Here is a 17,712-nt window from a genome sequence, read left to right as displayed (position 1 = left end):
TCATATTTTCATTTTTGACCCATTATTTTGTGCAAATTATACTGTGGACCATGGTCCAAAACGGTGTCGTTTCTTTTAATGAAAAGAAACGGCATCCGTCTACGCCGTTATGAGTAAAATAGTAATATATTAGTGTAACATATTCAGTTTCATTTTATATACACTGCAATTTCCTTTCAACAAATCTATAGTTTCTTTTCGATACAACTACAGTTTCATTCAACATTATACACTCAAATATGTGAAAATGTTATTCTGTTTCATTTTATATACACTGCATTTTCCTTTCAACACAACTACGGTATCATTTCGATATAACTACAATTTCATTGGACAATATATACTCAAATATGTGAAACTATTATTCAGTTTCATTTTATATACACTACAGTTTACTTTCAATACAACTCAGTTTCATTTCGATATAACTACAGTTTCATTTGATAATATAAAAAATAAATGTGAGGCAGTACCATTTGAGATAAACTGTAGTTTCATTTACGGAGCTCCGTTAACATGTGACGACAGCCTTTTTTTACTTAAAGAAATAGTGTCATTTTGAACCATGGTCCACAATATAACAACTGATTATTTTGTAGATGGATTGGAATTAGCATCTTCGACTATAAGTTTACCCCTATATTGGGGGTATTTGGTTATTGGCTTATTAGCAAAAAATTAGCTCATTTGACCAAAATTAGCTGATTAACCGATCAATAAGATGTTTATAAGTGTTTGGTAAATGGCTGGATGGCTTTGACTAATTGGGTCAATAAGCCAAAAAATGAAACGCTAGGGTGAGCAGCGTTTCTGAGAAGCTGATTGAGTACATTTATTAAATGCCAATTTTAACCTTGTAATCTTATCCCTAACCTTTCTCCTGCTTCATTATTTCTAGATATGCATTCTACATAGAGGCAAATAGAGTAGCATTTCTAATGGATTTCACCTCAAGTTTACCCATGTTCATCTTCATCCTCAAAATTCAATTCAAAACTCAAAACTCAAAACTCACAAATTTTTTAATGAGTTAACTCTAGCAATGGTCCTCCGACTATGTTGATTTTCTAAAATTAGTCCTCGATTTTTAATTTGGACAATTTAAGTCCCTTGACTTTCAATTTCTTTCCAATGTTGGCCCTTTCGTCAAATTTTGGTTAAGTTGAGGTCAAATGAAGGGGTAAAATTGTCCGCTCACTTGATTAGTGTATTAATACTCGTATTTCTCCTGTCATATACGCTATATATATGATTCTAATCTCAGCCGAAGTCTCAATCAAAGCCCTAGATTAATTGTCGTCGTTCCCCATTGTCATAGCGAAAGCTCAAGCCTTTGGTTTTCAAATGGATTGAATTGGTCCGTTCCCCTGGTCTTAGCCTTGGTTTGCTGACTGCTGGTGCGTTCTTCCATTATTGAGATGTATAGGAGCGAAAGCTCCTCAAGAAGGCCAGAATACATATATGGTGAGTTGACTTCAACTGAGATTAGATTCATATATATAGCGTATAGGGTAGGAGAAATACGAATAATAATACATTAAACAAGTGAACGGACAATTTTACCTCTTCATTTGATCTCAACTTAACCAAAATTTTACAAAATGACCAACATTGAAAAGAAATTGAAAGTCAAGGGACCTAAATTGTCCAAATTAAAAGTAAGTGACTAATTTTGAAAAATCAACATAGTCGGAGGACCATTGCTGGAATTAACTCCTTTTTAAATCATTAATTAAAACAAAAAAAAAAAAAAACAACAACAACAACAACAACAACCAAATTCAGAAGTCACAAAAATTTTCCCATCATCTTCTTCTTCATCTCTCCTTCGCCATTTGCCGTCTTCGTCATCTCCGTCGCCATCGTCGAATGCTTCATTTTCTTCACCATCAACGTCTTCCTCATCTTCTTCGCCATCGTCGTCTTCTTCTATCTTCTTGCCATAGTTGTCATCCTCATCTTGCCATGGCTACTGTGGATAGAGTTTTGGGGATAGGGATTTTGACTTGTGGGTTTGACACATTGTAATAAAGGGCGTGGGTTTAGGCATTTATTAGTTATAATAATAATAATAATAATAATAATAATTTTAATTTTAATTTCAGTTTCATTTTCAATTATTATAAATGATTCTAAAATTTGAGGCACCAATTATACTTGCAACTTGCAAGTGCGTTATTCTTTTTATTTATATATAAGTGTATTATTTTTATTTATTTCAATATTATTTAATAATAATAATAATAATTTTTACAATAATTCAATAGTATTGAAATAAATAAAAATAATACACTTATATATAAATAAAAAGAATAACGCACTTGCAAGTTGCAAGTATAATTGGTGCCTCAAATTTTAGAATCATTTATAATAATTGAAAATGAAACTGAAATTAAAATTAAAATTATTATTATTATTATTATTATTATTATTATTATTATGGGTTAAAATAACATAATACACTAATACCCTTAAAGGTAATTTTGCATGTAATCAGCTATCCGCTAATAGCTAATTTACCAAACACCTTTCTATAACTAGCTAATATTACCAGCTAGTCAAACTAGCTAACACAATCAGCTATCAACTACCAGCTAAATCAACCAGCTATCAGCTACCAACCAATTACCAAACACCCCATTATATGTTTCCACTTATATCCCATCCTCTACAACTACAACTTCTTTCCTTTATATTCACAGAGTAACTTTCCCTTCTTTGTGCCTCAACATTCTTAGCTTTTGTATATGTTCATGATACTGCTTAATTTTTTCCCTACTCAATGCTAATTCATTTTCACCTTCATCACTCAACCATAATATTTGAACATCATTTATATCTTCACAATTAGTTTCTAATGTATTTTCACATCTTTCTCCTTCACTTCCCATGTTCTCAGTTTCATCACTTTCATTTCCGTAGTTTGTTGTCGCAAAAAAAACTATCTGGAATTGAAATTTCAGCATGAGATACTGCTTGTCCAACACAGTCAGTATGTTCAACAAATAGTGAAATATTTCCAGACATCTCTAATAATACACACATACCATGAACACTCTCATCATCAAATAAAATTTTCAAACTCCCACTAGTGGACTCCAGTTCTCCATAATATATACTTTTAATCCCATCTATCTTATATACCATAAATTCACTACCATTTCTAACAAAGCCCAATAACATATTGTATCCACATCAACATCTTCAAATACATTTATTTTTCCATTTAAATATTTTATAGTTTGAACCAATATTTCTCCATGATGAAAGCAAATACTGTTTTTTTTTTTCAAAATTTCAGTTCATGAAATATTATAAACTCTAACTTTAGTCGGATACATATAAGTATTATAAATCAAACATATCAAAAGCTACAAATAAAATAAAAATAAATTTAAAATTTATGTTCAATGATATTAGATTTTATGACATACCTTGAATTATTTCTTCAATTGCATCATTCTTTCTTCTTCTTCTTGAATCCATCATTTTTTAAGGTTTTTTGAGCTTTTTTTTTTTTTTGAAAAAGGTTTTTTGAGCTTTTGTAATGTCAAAGCAGAGAAAGAACAATGATGGACAATGCTAATTACCTAATTCTTACCTTCTGTGGTTTTGTGAATGAATTTTTCTTTTTTAAACTTTAATACTTTAGAAGAAAAGTATTATTACATATATTTAACAATTATAAAGCTAGTGTAATGTGTAGCTTAGTGGTGGAGGGTGCTTTCTTTAAACAAGTGGTTTTAGGTTCAAAACCTTGCTTTGTTTTGGTCCGAATTTTTTAGTTTTATGCCACATCACAAAATATGACATGGCAATTTCAACGCCACATGGATAGACTTAACGGGAAAAATAAACGGTGTTAAGTATTGTCCTTAATTGTTCTAAATCTTAAAGTACAGGGATTAAATTGATCACAATTAAAGTGCAGTGACTAAATTAAACAAAACACTTCAGTACAGGGACCTGACAGGTAATTTGACCCATATTTGACAATTTTTTCCTTTAAAATAAAACAATCACCCCCTAACTATTTGTATATAATTGTCACAATGTATAAAGTTTGAGATTTTTTCATCAATAAGTGTCTAATATATGAATAAATTATTATATATTGCATCTAAGTGATCCATGTACTATAAGGTTTTGTCCATCAAAAAGTTGGGCTAAGACTTTATGTTTAAACAAGAAACAATTAAGAGAGATGCACGGGGAAAATAATCAAGTTTCATTCACCAATCAATAGTATAGATCAAACTAAGTTTCCTTCACCAATTGGGTCTGACTCAAATAATTGGATTTTTCGTAATTATATATTATATATAATTGCTTGCTTCCTTAGTTATTTTAATTAATTGAATCCCTAATTTTCATAGGACTAGATTTAGAAAAACTTCAATAAATTAGTGTTTGATTAAATCAATCTTCACACAAATTTCTACAAGTTTGACGCCCTAGGAATTTGCTTGAGATTCTACACTAAACTACAACAATTTCATACACTTGGAAAGCTTATCAAAATACTATAAGAAAAATATAGCATATTTCGCCCCTAAATGATACCTCATGAGATCGACTCAATCCTTTAGTTATTGACGTGTGTATTTTTATCCCTCAATTATTTAAAGTGGTGAGTTTTATACGAGGTAGACATACCCAGTGTCGCTATTGTTTGCAATAAGTTTCTTTGACAAATTAAACTTAAAATTACAATCCGATCAGGTGATAAACAAAAGTAGGAGGAGCTCGAGAATGAAACCGATTGAGATGGTCTCTCATGTCACGCAAATTATGCTGGACCTGGGTCCAAAACTACATCGTTTTGTCTTCTTTTTAAAAAAAAAAAAAAAATTTGTAAACATATTGCTGAATATAGAGTTGTCCAAAAATGTGTGAATGTAGAGGTTTCAAAGTGTGAATGTAGAGTATAAAAATCGTGAATGTAGACTTATGATTGTGTGAATGTAGAGTTGTCCAGAAATGTGTGAATGTGGAGGTTTCAAATTGTGATATGGAGTATAGAAATCGTGAATGTAGAGTTATGCATGTGTGAATCTGTAATAGAGTTAAGAAGTTCTAGCAACTTGTAGCCCTGTAATGTGTGAATGTGAAGTTCTCAAGTTGTGAATATGGAGTNAAATTTATGTTCAATGATATTAGATTTTATGACATACCTTGAATTATTTCTTCAATTGCATCATTCTTTCTTCTTCTTCTTGAATCCATCATTTTTTAAGGTTTTTTGAGCTTTTTTTTTTTTTTGAAAAAGGTTTTTTGAGCTTTTGTAATGTCAAAGCAGAGAAAGAACAATGATGGACAATGCTAATTACCTAATTCTTACCTTCTGTGGTTTTGTGAATGAATTTTTCTTTTTTAAACTTTAATACTTTAGAAGAAAAGTATTATTACATATATTTAACAATTATAAAGCTAGTGTAATGTGTAGCTTAGTGGTGGAGGGTGCTTTCTTTAAACAAGTGGTTTTAGGTTCAAAACCTTGCTTTGTTTTGGTCCGAATTTTTTAGTTTTATGCCACATCACAAAATATGACATGGCAATTTCAACGCCACATGGATAGACTTAACGGGAAAAATAAACGGTGTTAAGTATTGTCCTTAATTGTTCTAAATCTTAAAGTACAGGGATTAAATTGATCACAATTAAAGTGCAGTGACTAAATTAAACAAAACACTTCAGTACAGGGACCTGACAGGTAATTTGACCCATATTTGACAATTTTTTCCTTTAAAATAAAACAATCACCCCCTAACTATTTGTATATAATTGTCACAATGTATAAAGTTTGAGATTTTTTCATCAATAAGTGTCTAATATATGAATAAATTATTATATATTGCATCTAAGTGATCCATGTACTATAAGGTTTTGTCCATCAAAAAGTTGGGCTAAGACTTTATGTTTAAACAAGAAACAATTAAGAGAGATGCACGGGGAAAATAATCAAGTTTCATTCACCAATCAATAGTATAGATCAAACTAAGTTTCCTTCACCAATTGGGTCTGACTCAAATAATTGGATTTTTCGTAATTATATATTATATATAATTGCTTGCTTCCTTAGTTATTTTAATTAATTGAATCCCTAATTTTCATAGGACTAGATTTAGAAAAACTTCAATAAATTAGTGTTTGATTAAATCAATCTTCACACAAATTTCTACAAGTTTGACGCCCTAGGAATTTGCTTGAGATTCTACACTAAACTACAACAATTTCATACACTTGGAAAGCTTATCAAAATACTATAAGAAAAATATAGCATATTTCGCCCCTAAATGATACCTCATGAGATCGACTCAATCCTTTAGTTATTGACGTGTGTATTTTTATCCCTCAATTATTTAAAGTGGTGAGTTTTATACGAGGTAGACATACCCAGTGTCGCTATTGTTTGCAATAAGTTTCTTTGACAAATTAAACTTAAAATTACAATCCGATCAGGTGATAAACAAAAGTAGGAGGAGCTCGAGAATGAAACCGATTGAGATGGTCTCTCATGTCACGCAAATTATGCTGGACCTGGGTCCAAAACTACATCGTTTTGTCTTCTTTTTAAAAAAAAAAAAAAAATTTGTAAACATATTGCTGAATATAGAGTTGTCCAAAAATGTGTGAATGTAGAGGTTTCAAAGTGTGAATGTAGAGTATAAAAATCGTGAATGTAGACTTATGATTGTGTGAATGTAGAGTTGTCCAGAAATGTGTGAATGTGGAGGTTTCAAATTGTGATATGGAGTATAGAAATCGTGAATGTAGAGTTATGCATGTGTGAATCTGTAATAGAGTTAAGAAGTTCTAGCAACTTGTAGCCCTGTAATGTGTGAATGTGAAGGTTTCAAATTGTGAATATGGAGTATAGAAGTCGTGAATGTAGAGTTATGCATGTGTCAATCTGTAATAGAGTTAAGAAGTTCTAGCAACTTGTAGCCCTGGAATGTGTGAATGTGAAGGTTTCAAATTGTGAATATGGAGTATAGAAGTCGTGAATGTAGAGTTATGCATGTGTCAATCTGTAATAGAGTTAAGAAGTTCTAGCAACTTGTAGCCCTGGAATGTGTGAATGTGAAGGTTTCAAATTGTGAATATGGAGTATAGAAGTCGTGAATGTAGAGTTATGCATGTGTCAATCTGTAATAGAGTTAAGAAGTTCTAGCAACTTGTAGCCCTGGAATGTGTGAATGTGAAGGTTTCAAATTGTGAATATGGAGTATAGAAGTCGTGAATGTAGAGTTATGCATGTGTCAATCTGTAATAGAGTTAAGAAGTTCTAGCAACTTGTAGCCCTGGAATGTGTGAATGTGAAGGTTTCAAATTGTGAATATGGAGTATAGAAGTCGTGAATGTAGAGTTATGCATGTGTCAATCTGTAATAGAGTTAAGAAGTTCTAGCAACTTGTAGCCCTGGAATGTGTGAATGTGAAGGTTTCAAATTGTGAATATGGAGTATAGAAGTCGTGAATGTAGAGTTATGCATGTGTCAATCTGTAATAGAGTTAAGAAGTTCTAGCAACTTGTAGCCCTGGAATGTGTGAATGTGAAGGTTTCAAATTGTGAATATGGAGTATAGAAATCGTGCATGTAGACTTATGATTGTGTGAATGTAGAGTTTGTGTTCCAAATTTCAGGCCAATATGTTTAGTAAAAAAAAAAAAAAAAAACGGCGTCGTTTTTGGACCCAGGTCCTCACGGCATAACTATTGCTCATGTCATATGTCTTCCTAGCTCATAGGATTCTTCTGGGCTTGTTGTTCCTCCATCGAGTCATGGTCTTTGTTTAGGTGAGTAATTGAATCTTTTGTTTAAGGTCTCTATAGATGGCACCATTTGTTGGATCGTGGACCTGCGGTGTCGAAGTAGATAAAAGGATTAAACCCAAGGATCCCATAAAAAGGAATAATGTAACCTAGAAAATAATGGGATTAAAAAAAAAAAAAAAAAAAGATCATTATTTCTCGTCATTTTGTAAGCCAAACTTTTCCAACTCACCATTTAATCTATTCTCTTATTTCATCTCCATACCTTGACAAATTATATTATGGATCATGGTCCACATTGCAATGTGGAGGATGAATAATATTCATCTTTTGTATATTAAATATTCATTTTTATGTAATATACCAAATAATGAATCTTAGTATTCAAAAAATAAACTTACAAAAATAAGCATCAAATGTATTAAATTAAAAATGAATCTTCAGTATACTTAAAATGAATATTATATTATACCAATGGTTCATCTTGTAAGATAAATCATAGTCCATAGTATAGTGATTGCCAATCTTTCTCCACTTTTTTCCCCATTTTGTGGGCTCCATTCATCTACATTATCTATTACTTTATTCACTATAATATGATTTTAATTTCAAATTTATAATTGTAATTTCAAATTTCAACTTTAAATCAAAATAAATTTAAATAAATAAAATACTATTTTTTAATTAAGAAATAAAATGTTAATTATTTAATTGAAACACATAAAATCACATTAGAATCAATTTTGAAATACATTAAATTCAAATACAAATACATAAATAAAAACACACAAAAAAAAAACATAAATAAAATGAAAAATGCATGAAGTTCATTGTGGAAATAATGAAATATCTTCTTCATGATATACTCACAAACGCTGTTGTGGTTTACTAGTTGTTCTTTTATCATTTATTAAGTATCTTTATACAATAGCTTCAACTCCAAGGCCTCAACGTACATTTCCTTCACCGCAGTATATTTTTCAATTCGTCATCTTACCTTGTCAACATCTTCTTTGGAAGTTCTCACTTTGCTTTTGTTTCTCGTCTTCGCAACATTTTGCTCAATAGGGCGTGTGTGAATTTCAGCATCCTCAAAATCAATACTCTCATCTTCAATTGCAATAGGCACATGATGTTCGAATGACGTCTTCGGTTTTTTAGTTGCACGTGTACTAGAAGACATATTGAAATCTAAAGATGGACAGTTTTAAAGCAAGTGCCACACATGTTCATAAGTGCCATACCTTATATTGCTTTTATATTTTGCATGAACGCTTACATATCTTTGTCATTTGCTTGGCTTGGTCAACCTTTTCGTTGTTTGAATTGAAATTGGAAACCTTTTTTTCTTATGAGATTAAAATGTGTCTTTACCTTTGGCCATTCTCGATATATTGTTCCTTTATGGTGATGGCCATCGTATTTCTTTGTGATACGTTGTCAATAAGTATCTCCGGATTGATAAGTGCATTTTTCAAAATTTTTGGTAATTGTAGCCCACGAATTTTCTAAAACAATGCCTCCTTGAGAGGACCAAACATGTTGCACACCTCGACGATTAGCCTTTACTTTGGTAGGTGGAATATCAAATGTCAAATTTTGTAAACCAACTTGTGTAGATAATGAGGGAAATTGAGACATTTGAACGGGAGAGGGCTTATCAGTACTACTACTTCTTGATTCATTACTAGGAACCTAATTATAATTGGGAGGAGAGTAATTGAAATTGGGACAATGGTATGGATAATAAGGTGGAGGTGGATAATCATGGTTAGAAGGTGGGGGAGGATATGGTATTGATAATAAGAGTTGATAATTTAGATGTGGATATGGATAATGTTGATTGGAACTATTTTAGATATTTGGATTTTCTTCTTCCCTGTGATTATTTGGAGACAGTGTGATGATTGCAAATTAAGTGGAATTTTTTTGAGAGGAAATATAAGTGTAAAAAAAATTAAAAAGAAAATTAAAAAAATTGAGAGTTTAAGGTATATATAGAGATAGAAATTAACATTGGGAGGAGAGTAATATAAATTTTTTTTTGTCTCCTCAGCAATATTGACTATTGAGAATAAAATTGCATTTTTTTAATTTAATGACATGAACCATCACAAGCGTGTGTGTACACGCAAATCAGTGGTGTGTGCCTGCATGTGCCATTCGGCCCTCACCTCTTTTCTTCTGAAAGAACATTCTCTCCAAAGAATGTCACTCCCCTCCATCCCTTTCTCCCCTTTTCTCATTTGATTGGAGATGCCCTTAGCCTCTTGTCTCAAGATCCCAATGAACATAGGAGAAATATCATAAATCTCCACACCTCTAGCATGCAAAAGCGATACTCCTACAAGCTTATCTGTCACTCGATTTCTTTCCCTAACCACACGTCTCACTTTAACCTCCCACTGCCTTTGGAAGCATTATTGGCGTTTTGGGTAGACCGTAAATAAAAATACATTATTTGAATACTGAAAATAAATTATTTTATATATTATCAAATAATGTATATTTAGTACACAAATAATGTACTTTATATTTAGGAAAAGTACATTATTTAAGTACTAAAAGTACATTATTTTATATAATATATATTCAGTACACAAATAATGTATATTAAAAATGTATTTTTTTATGGTCCACATAATAATTTGTCATTCCTTTGCAAACCCCGCTTACAATTCCAATGTAATTCAATAAAATGATAAACAACACTACAACATTGTTTGGTTTGAGGAAATTACAATTTGATCCCTCAATTCATTGAATTACAATTCATAACCCTCCCTTATGACTTGCAATTCAACCATACAAAGGAAAGAAAAAATGAGTAGAAATGACATATTTACCCTTAATTGTTATTATTATTAGTACACGAGGACATTTAATATTTATATCACTTCTTTCCTCTCTGATGCAGTAAATACCGACCACAATATGGTACCTCTACAGTATAAATGAATAAAAGTACGAAAGCTATATTATCTTAGATCGGGACTCATGCCAGGAACTAGAGGTTCCGAGCTCTTTAGTCTACTCCGGAAACAGCCAAAAGATCCTCTTGCTTCATTTAATGCAGGTATTTATAGGGCAGGTGGGGAACAGGTTCTGGGCTCTCAACATGCTAGGCACGTGGAGAACATGCATCGGGCACTACCTCTGCGGCTAAGAAGCCGTACACGTGGCTAATGATTCCTGCCGCGTTACCAAGTCAAGAAGGGAGGAATCGTGCTAAAGGGTCGAGGTCAGACCGATCCCCGACTTTAGGACTGATCCTGCCATGGCTTTTCCACGAGGTTAAGAAGGACGGATCGGGGAGGAAGTTTAGGTCGGGAACACTATATGGTCGGTTTGGTACACCCGGGCTGAAAGGACCTCAAGGGGCATCGTACCCAACCTCGCATAACTTCAACCGACCGTAGAGTTATCGTCCCGGAGTATATTCCCCATGACTCTCCTTTCCCAATAATTATATTCATCCCTAACAAATAATGTAATCTAACTTCCTACTTTATTCTCACCGAATTACAATTCTTTTTTCCCATAATTCTCTCCTTCCGACCAAACACCTTGTAACAAAACCCAATATTATAGGTAAAGTTGGCTAACCATTCCCCTGCCGTTCTCGGAATCAATCCACCCAATAATTTTACATCTTTTTTCTTTATTGGAAATTGAACGCACAAAGTGCAAATTTTTCTAGTAAAACAATAAAATGTTCATTCCATTACCTTAAATTCAGTGTTCACCAACCAGCAGAAGTAAAGAGAGACTAAGGAGAGTAAGGACAATCCAAAAGAAGCAGAAGCTCAAACCTCCTACTCAACATCCTTATTTATATTTTACACTTTTGTTTTGAATAGCAATGAGCTTTGGTAACCATCAAATTTACTTCTTCTGGGATTTGAGTTCTTCTACTCGCCTTTCGGTCTCCCTCAGCGCCTCCCCGTATATTCTGATCAACTGGAATCAGAGACGCCCAAGATCAGAAAAGCTCAAAAAGGAAACTAGACAAATGAAGCTTTCAACAATGGGAGGAATGAGTCAAGAAGTGATGTTTCAAAAGCAAGGTTGCAGAAGGCACTAAGCACGTATATATATATATATATATATATATGTATATATAACTCAGCCGAGTTCAGCGCCTAATTGGTTGGCCGACTAAGTGGCGCCTAGCGCCTAGGCTGGATTTTACAACACTGTTCAAAAGGCTGTTGGAGTGTACCTCGTCAACTTCCTCGGGAGTCATTATAAACGGAGGAGACATCATTATGTTATCGCCAGCTACACGGACCAGCATCCCCTTTTTCTCACACTGAGCTCCAAAGTAAGCACCAACACCTAAGGAAATTTAACACCCGGTTTTTGGGTTTTTGTTTTGTTTTTTAAATGGGAATGAGTATGTGAAAATCATGCAAGTATATAGACAAGGGATGTTATAATTACCCCATTCAGGAGGGAAAGGATCATTAGGAGACTTGTTGTCAGTAAACTCGGTCCCAAGGATCAAGCCAAGACCCCGAATCTACAAATTTGGAAGAGGGAGCGAATTGAATTATAATGATGAATACTATTTTATGGAATACATAGGACTTTGATGGAAATAAGATGTACCTCTCCAATGATAGGACTGTCAGAAAAGGCTTTCAAACCATCTTGGAATTTCGGAGCTATTCTATTAACCTGCTCGACAATATTTCTCTCCCTGAAATGCATTATAGTGATATCACACAGATCAATCTATTGGATATTTTCATTGTTGATATCTTTGAACTTGATCTTGAAGAATCACCAATGCCATTACAAGCAGATGGTTAGAAGTTTAGCACATCAGGTAATAAATAAACGTACTTGTAGATCTTTAATGCTTCCAATGCCACGGCACAAGATACCGGGTGCCCAGAATAAGTAAAACCATGGGAGAAAGAACCTGGTAAAATTGTAGGGCATTGTGATAAATATAACAGAGGCAGATACTTAAATGTGTTAAAATTAACATTAACATTAACATGTTGATACCTAATTTATTGCTTTGGGAATGTATTACGTCATATATTTCAGGGCTCACTAGGACAGCCCCAATCGGCATATAAGCAGAAGAAACAGCCTGGAAAGAAGCGTGGAAAATTTGAAGCGTCTGTTGAATTGCAGGTTGTAAGAATTTACTGAGTGGTATTTGATCTACCTTTGCTATAGAGACAAGATCAGGTTTGATGTTATATTTGTCACAGCCGAACATTGTTCCAAGCCTCCCAAACGCACATATTACCTCATCCGCAATGAAAAGAATGTCATACTTCTTAACTATAGCTTGAATCTGGCATAAGAATGATGAGCACCCGGTAAACTGGAAGTATGTAAAAATAGATGTGAACAGGATTTTAAAAAGAGAGATTCCAATAGCACTAAATTAAATAGAGTAGCAAATAGAAAAATGTTAGCATGCTGAAAATTATAGCATATCAAGATTCAAGACGGGCATGAAAAGAATAGAAAAGGACATTTAAAATGGATATTAGTGTTTCAAAGATACACCAGAAAAGAATATTAAATCTCTCTACTGAAAAATTCACTATCTCCACCAAATAAACAGAAGAATGAAACTGTTAAGAGTCCCACGTTGAAAATATAAGAGAGAACATATATGGGTTTATAAGATCCGTTTGACCCAATCTTAGATTATAAGAGAAACGATATGCAAAATATTTATTTAAATTTAAAAAATAAAAAAATAAAAATAAAAATAAAAATAAAGGGGAAGAACCAGAACGGATAAAGGAGCCTCACCTTATCAAAATAAGTTGCCGGTGGTGGTATCACACCACCTGCCCCCATGACTGGCTCCGCAATGAAAGCAGCTATCTAGCAAAGGAAAACAAAACACATAAGAGAGAGGAGATAAACAGCTAAGCCACATTTAAATTAATAAACAAAGTAAAGAGAATATCAAATAGTATTTACCGTCTCTGGTCCCTCTTTGAGGATAAGATTTTCCAAGTTATTTGCCAACCTTGTTGAGAATTCCTCCTCTGTCTCACCTGAGAAAAGACATTTCCATATTCTCAATGGGTATTTTCTTACATTAAACAGGCAACAGAAACAAGAAAGGTAGATAAGAACCTGGCAGATGATAGCGCCAATAATGAGGACAGTCGGTGTGCAATACAAATGGAGCAGGCAGATCAAATTTGTGATGTAGTGCTGGAAGGCTGTTAATGAAAAGTATTAACAAAATGAACAGTTCAAACATCAAAGTAATTATCTGATTATAAGGCTTTAGATGAGAAGCTGAAAAGAACATTACCCAGAAAGACTAGCTGCGATAAGCGTTGATCCATGGTATCTGTCAGAATGAACAAAAAACAAGAAAACAAAACATTGGTAAACATCAAAAATGTAACAAATAAAAGTAAATGTGCATAGAAGAGTCATTTTACGATTTTGCACGAGCAATAAATTTTTTCTTGTTTGGTCTCCCAAGTGCATTGTTATAATACCATACCAACTTCACCTGCAAATAAAAAAGTAAAAAAAAACTGACTTCATTTATTAAGTGGAGTATTCCACCTGCAAGAACTAAATAAAAATAAAAGGCTATGGTTTAAATAGAAAATTGTTTTAAGTTCTCCATATTTTGCATTGACGAGGGAGCTTCAATGTATTGGTATTTCTCCTGCAAACAAGAACATCTAACTGTTGAGCAGTTGGGGCCCAGCCATTCATATGAATGTATGGCGAAAGCCTAGTTTTCCATGCAAACTTCACCAAGCCAGTATGGCATATGCATGATAAAATGGAGTTAATAAACAAGTAGCAAACTGTTAATCAAGGATTTCTAGCAAGTAGCAAACCTGTGTGTCATTGGCTTCTGATCCACTATTTGTGAAAAATGCTTTTGCCATTTTATTTGCAGTAAATGTATCTAGAAGTTCCTTGGCAAGATCCTGTATGTCTCAAGAAGTTTACAGTTATGAGATTTTAGCAGCAATGACTACACGCATATTCATAGAATTCAAACATACCAAAGAAGGCTTTGTTGTACGATTCCAAAATGAGTGATAAAATGGCAATGTATTTAGTTGTTTCATAGCAGCATCAACAAGACGTGGTTCATTTCCCCCTGAAAGTCCAAAAGAACAAGATCAATCATGTTAATTGGCATGTACACATTCAGTAGAGAAGAAATGATAAATCAACAAACAGTTAAAGGAAAATAAAGTAAAATTCCAATGTTGTAAGTGCCATGTCTAAAGATAATGGAAATTGTTTAAGAAAATAGGTCCTGCTCTTAATTTCTTCGGCAGTAAATTTGAAATTGTTAGGTAACTTCTGATAAATAACAGCAAAAACCAAAATACTCAGTAGATTGCAAGAAAAGATTGTTCGCATCAAAGACTTACATGCCCTTTATCAGTAAAATTTAAAAGAACAGTACCAGGATAGCATTAAGCAATTTCAATGGATGTGATGCCAACTGTGGCAATCAGTGTATTCATACAAGATTACAAACACAAACAATTCCTTCGTTCGACTAGATAAATATTTGTATCTTGAAGTCACATAAGGGGATAATATACCTAAAGCTGTGCACCATAAACCTGCCAGAGAATCAAGATATTTCTTTCCGTTTATATCATAAACATAGGAACCCTGTAGAAATACCACAAGAGAATTGGCTTATACAGAAGACCCAACATTATTTAAATGGGATCATTTGATTCTTCAAAAAAAGGAAGCATCACCAACATCCATACCTCAGACTTTTCTATTACTAAGGGATGCAGATCAGTAGTTTGCCACCCTGCAGTAAAGGGTGCCAACATATCATGCCCCCTAAATCTGAGAACATGAAGGCTCATTGGTTAATAAGAAACGAAGGTTTATATATACATAACCAATTCAGAACAATCACAAATATTTGTATACTTGCAGACAATATCACAAGATAGATTTTCTAGTAGCTAGTTAGAGATATATTTCGCAATAATGTGAACATAGTATCTTACCCTTTTTCATCAGTGGAATCATTCTGCACAGATACCTGTGCACTACTCCATCTGGTCGGCGAGTGACTATGAATAATAGATCCATGCGAACCACAAACTGCAGGAAGATGCTTTACATGGGAGCCAACCTGTAAAGTAAGACTAAATGAGCAAGCAGAGAGTGCCATACCAGAAATAAAAACTACTACCATTTGTTAGAGTGGTATGTATAAACACTGGTTTTGTATAGAAGTAATTTTGTCTTTCTTAAATCTTATATCAACAGAATTTCATTTTCATCTTCCATTTCATGCATTTAGTTGTGAAATTCAGCTGTGTGAGGAAAACAGCAGCACTAATTTATAATAGGAGTTCACTGATGATATACAAGACACCAAAAGAAAGGAAGTTATGGAAACACAGCCTGTATCCTCCAATAATACATGTTTTGTGTAAAAAAGTTTACACGACTACATAATTTTTTTTCAGCTTAGGCATTTAAAAAAAATTGTTCTTCATCTTTTCATGACATATATAATACTGATTTCTTGATGCTGCTAATAACACAACTTTGTGCATTAAGATTAAATGTATTGCATACTTTACACCCAACTCCGGTTTATCAGAAAAATAAGGGGAAAACTGAAAACATTGGTTGTTTGGCAGGTTGGTTAAACAAATGACTCTTGTAAAGCTGTTCATTAAAATTTAAAAAAAAATTTAAAAATTTTATCAAATCTCTAATTCCAGCAAAACTATTTTAGTTTTTAAACAAACACACACACACACAAACACAAAAACCCTCAGAACCTTCAGAAGAAAGGAAAAATATCTAATAAGTACTGATTGTGATATTTAGAGTACACAAGCAAGACATTCATACGACAACCAAAAATTCCCTAAAGCATTCAAAAGAAGGCACACTTCAGTCTTAAGATCTCTAATGAAATAGATATCCAACAAAGTATAGTTCAAGAATAAACATTATGCAAAATTTTGACAAACAGATATTAAAATCAACAAGAAGCATTCATTTCTTAATGCAAACATCTCTTATTCATCTTCTTTATTATTATTATTATTTTAATTGTCAACCTAAGCATACCTCACAGTATGAACACCAAAACTCCGGTTCCTCCCATTCTACTGTCCCAGCCAGAAATTTATACTTTCGGGCATAGCAATGGAATCAACCTTGAAAACGTATCAATTGACATTATTTAATCAAATTTGATTTAACTCAAGTCCTAAATCGCATTTTGATTCATACAACCTAGGAAAGGCATTCTGCTCGCGGTTTTTTCTTTACAATTTGTCAAAAATGGCTCAATGTTTATTCTCCGATTGGCCATTGTCGGATTCCTACAAGTTCATGCTCGGGGTATGATTTTCAAAATCAGAGTTTCTGTAAGACATTATTGTATAAAAGTAGTAAATTCCCCAAAGAAATCGGAGAACTTTCCCAACACAGAATTTCTAGAAGTTAATCCCAAGAAAGCAAATCCATATATACAAACAAGCACAGGGAAAAGTTATCAATATGAAACCTGGTTGGTGGTTCTCTTGAGAGTGTGACCAAGAAGGCGATTGATCATTGCAACTGCTTCACTGGTTCTCCTTCCCTTCTTTCCAAATCCGAAACTTTATGAAACGCCAGGAAAAATTATTTAGAAGTGAGATCAAAATATCTTCTGTCCGAAAGCAGGAAAAATTGAAAATTCTATGTGAGAGAGACTGAGAGAGAGATGAAAGTGGGGCCTTGTCTGAGGAAAGAGGGAGGAGATAAAGACGCAAGAATGCTAGCAAGCAGCGGATAGGACAAAAGTGTCTACGCAATACGTCCAGATTCACACTGAATCCAACCGTGATGCCATTCAAAAATGCACTGCAGTAGACTTGGCGATACCCGGTTTTAACGCCCGTTTTCGTATTGCATTAATGCAGAGGAAACTGTG

General features: G+C 33.3%; 2 protein-coding genes across 3 annotated transcripts; both read right to left on the bottom strand.

The window, feature by feature from the left end:
- Positions 1 to 1,312: 1,312 nt before the first annotated feature.
- LOC115996113 (glutamic acid-rich protein-like) lies at positions 1,313 to 9,159 on the bottom strand. Its single transcript, XM_031235255.1, has 4 exons — positions 9,150 to 9,159; positions 8,773 to 8,966; positions 1,777 to 1,969; positions 1,313 to 1,479 (listed from the first exon to the last, which is right to left on the bottom strand). Exons 1-4 carry the CDS (start codon positions 9,157 to 9,159, stop codon positions 1,313 to 1,315), a joined length of 564 nt encoding a protein of 187 aa, XP_031091115.1.
- Positions 9,160 to 11,466: 2,307 nt separating this feature from the next.
- Positions 11,467 to 17,614, bottom strand: LOC115995573 (gamma aminobutyrate transaminase 1, mitochondrial-like). 2 transcript variants are annotated; one of them, XM_031234641.1, is made up of 18 exons: positions 17,305 to 17,614; positions 15,779 to 15,906; positions 15,527 to 15,611; positions 15,350 to 15,422; positions 14,795 to 14,892; positions 14,624 to 14,716; positions 14,210 to 14,283; positions 14,077 to 14,115; positions 13,893 to 13,981; positions 13,734 to 13,810; positions 13,560 to 13,634; positions 12,958 to 13,119; positions 12,792 to 12,879; positions 12,624 to 12,702; positions 12,387 to 12,477; positions 12,219 to 12,297; positions 11,998 to 12,113; positions 11,467 to 11,735 (listed from the first exon to the last, which is right to left on the bottom strand). In XM_031234641.1, exons 1-18 carry the CDS (start codon positions 17,350 to 17,352, stop codon positions 11,661 to 11,663), a joined length of 1,569 nt encoding a protein of 522 aa, XP_031090501.1. In that variant the 5' UTR covers positions 17,353 to 17,614; the 3' UTR covers positions 11,467 to 11,660. The 2 variants fall into 2 exon arrangements, with proteins under 2 accessions (XP_031090501.1, XP_031090502.1); XM_031234642.1 differs by having other exon boundaries at positions 12,958 to 13,089; positions 17,305 to 17,612.
- Between the last annotated feature and the right edge of the window lie 98 nt (positions 17,615 to 17,712).

Source organism: Ipomoea triloba, chromosome 11 (genome assembly GCF_003576645.1).
Source record: "Ipomoea triloba cultivar NCNSP0323 chromosome 11, ASM357664v1".
Classification (NCBI taxonomy): Eukaryota; Viridiplantae; Streptophyta; class Magnoliopsida; order Solanales; family Convolvulaceae; genus Ipomoea; species Ipomoea triloba.
Note: the sequence above shows the minus strand (reverse complement) of the source record. Positions and strands in the feature narration are given on the sequence as shown.

Bases quoted from the DNA above. Each gene is read 5' to 3' on its own strand.
- LOC115996113 (XM_031235255.1), bottom strand. The intron at 1,970-8,772 runs GTAAGATGACGA...TATCCACAGTAG, and splicing joins CCAAAGAAGATGTTGACAAG to CCATGGCAAGATGAGGATGA. The intron at 1,480-1,776 runs GTTGTTGTTGTT...ATCTAATCTCAG, and splicing joins TTTTGTGACTTCTGAATTTG to TTGAAGTCAACTCACCATAT.
- LOC115995573 (XM_031234641.1), bottom strand. From the start codon at position 17,352: ATGATCAATCGCCTTCTTGGTCACACTCTCAAGAGAACCACCAACCAG. The intron at 13,635-13,733 runs GTAAATACTATT...TTCCTTTGCTAG, and splicing joins TCAAAGAGGGACCAGAGACG to ATAGCTGCTTTCATTGCGGA. The intron at 12,703-12,791 runs GTATCAACATGT...CAATTTTACCAG, and splicing joins TTCCCAAAGCAATAAATTAG to GTTCTTTCTCCCATGGTTTT.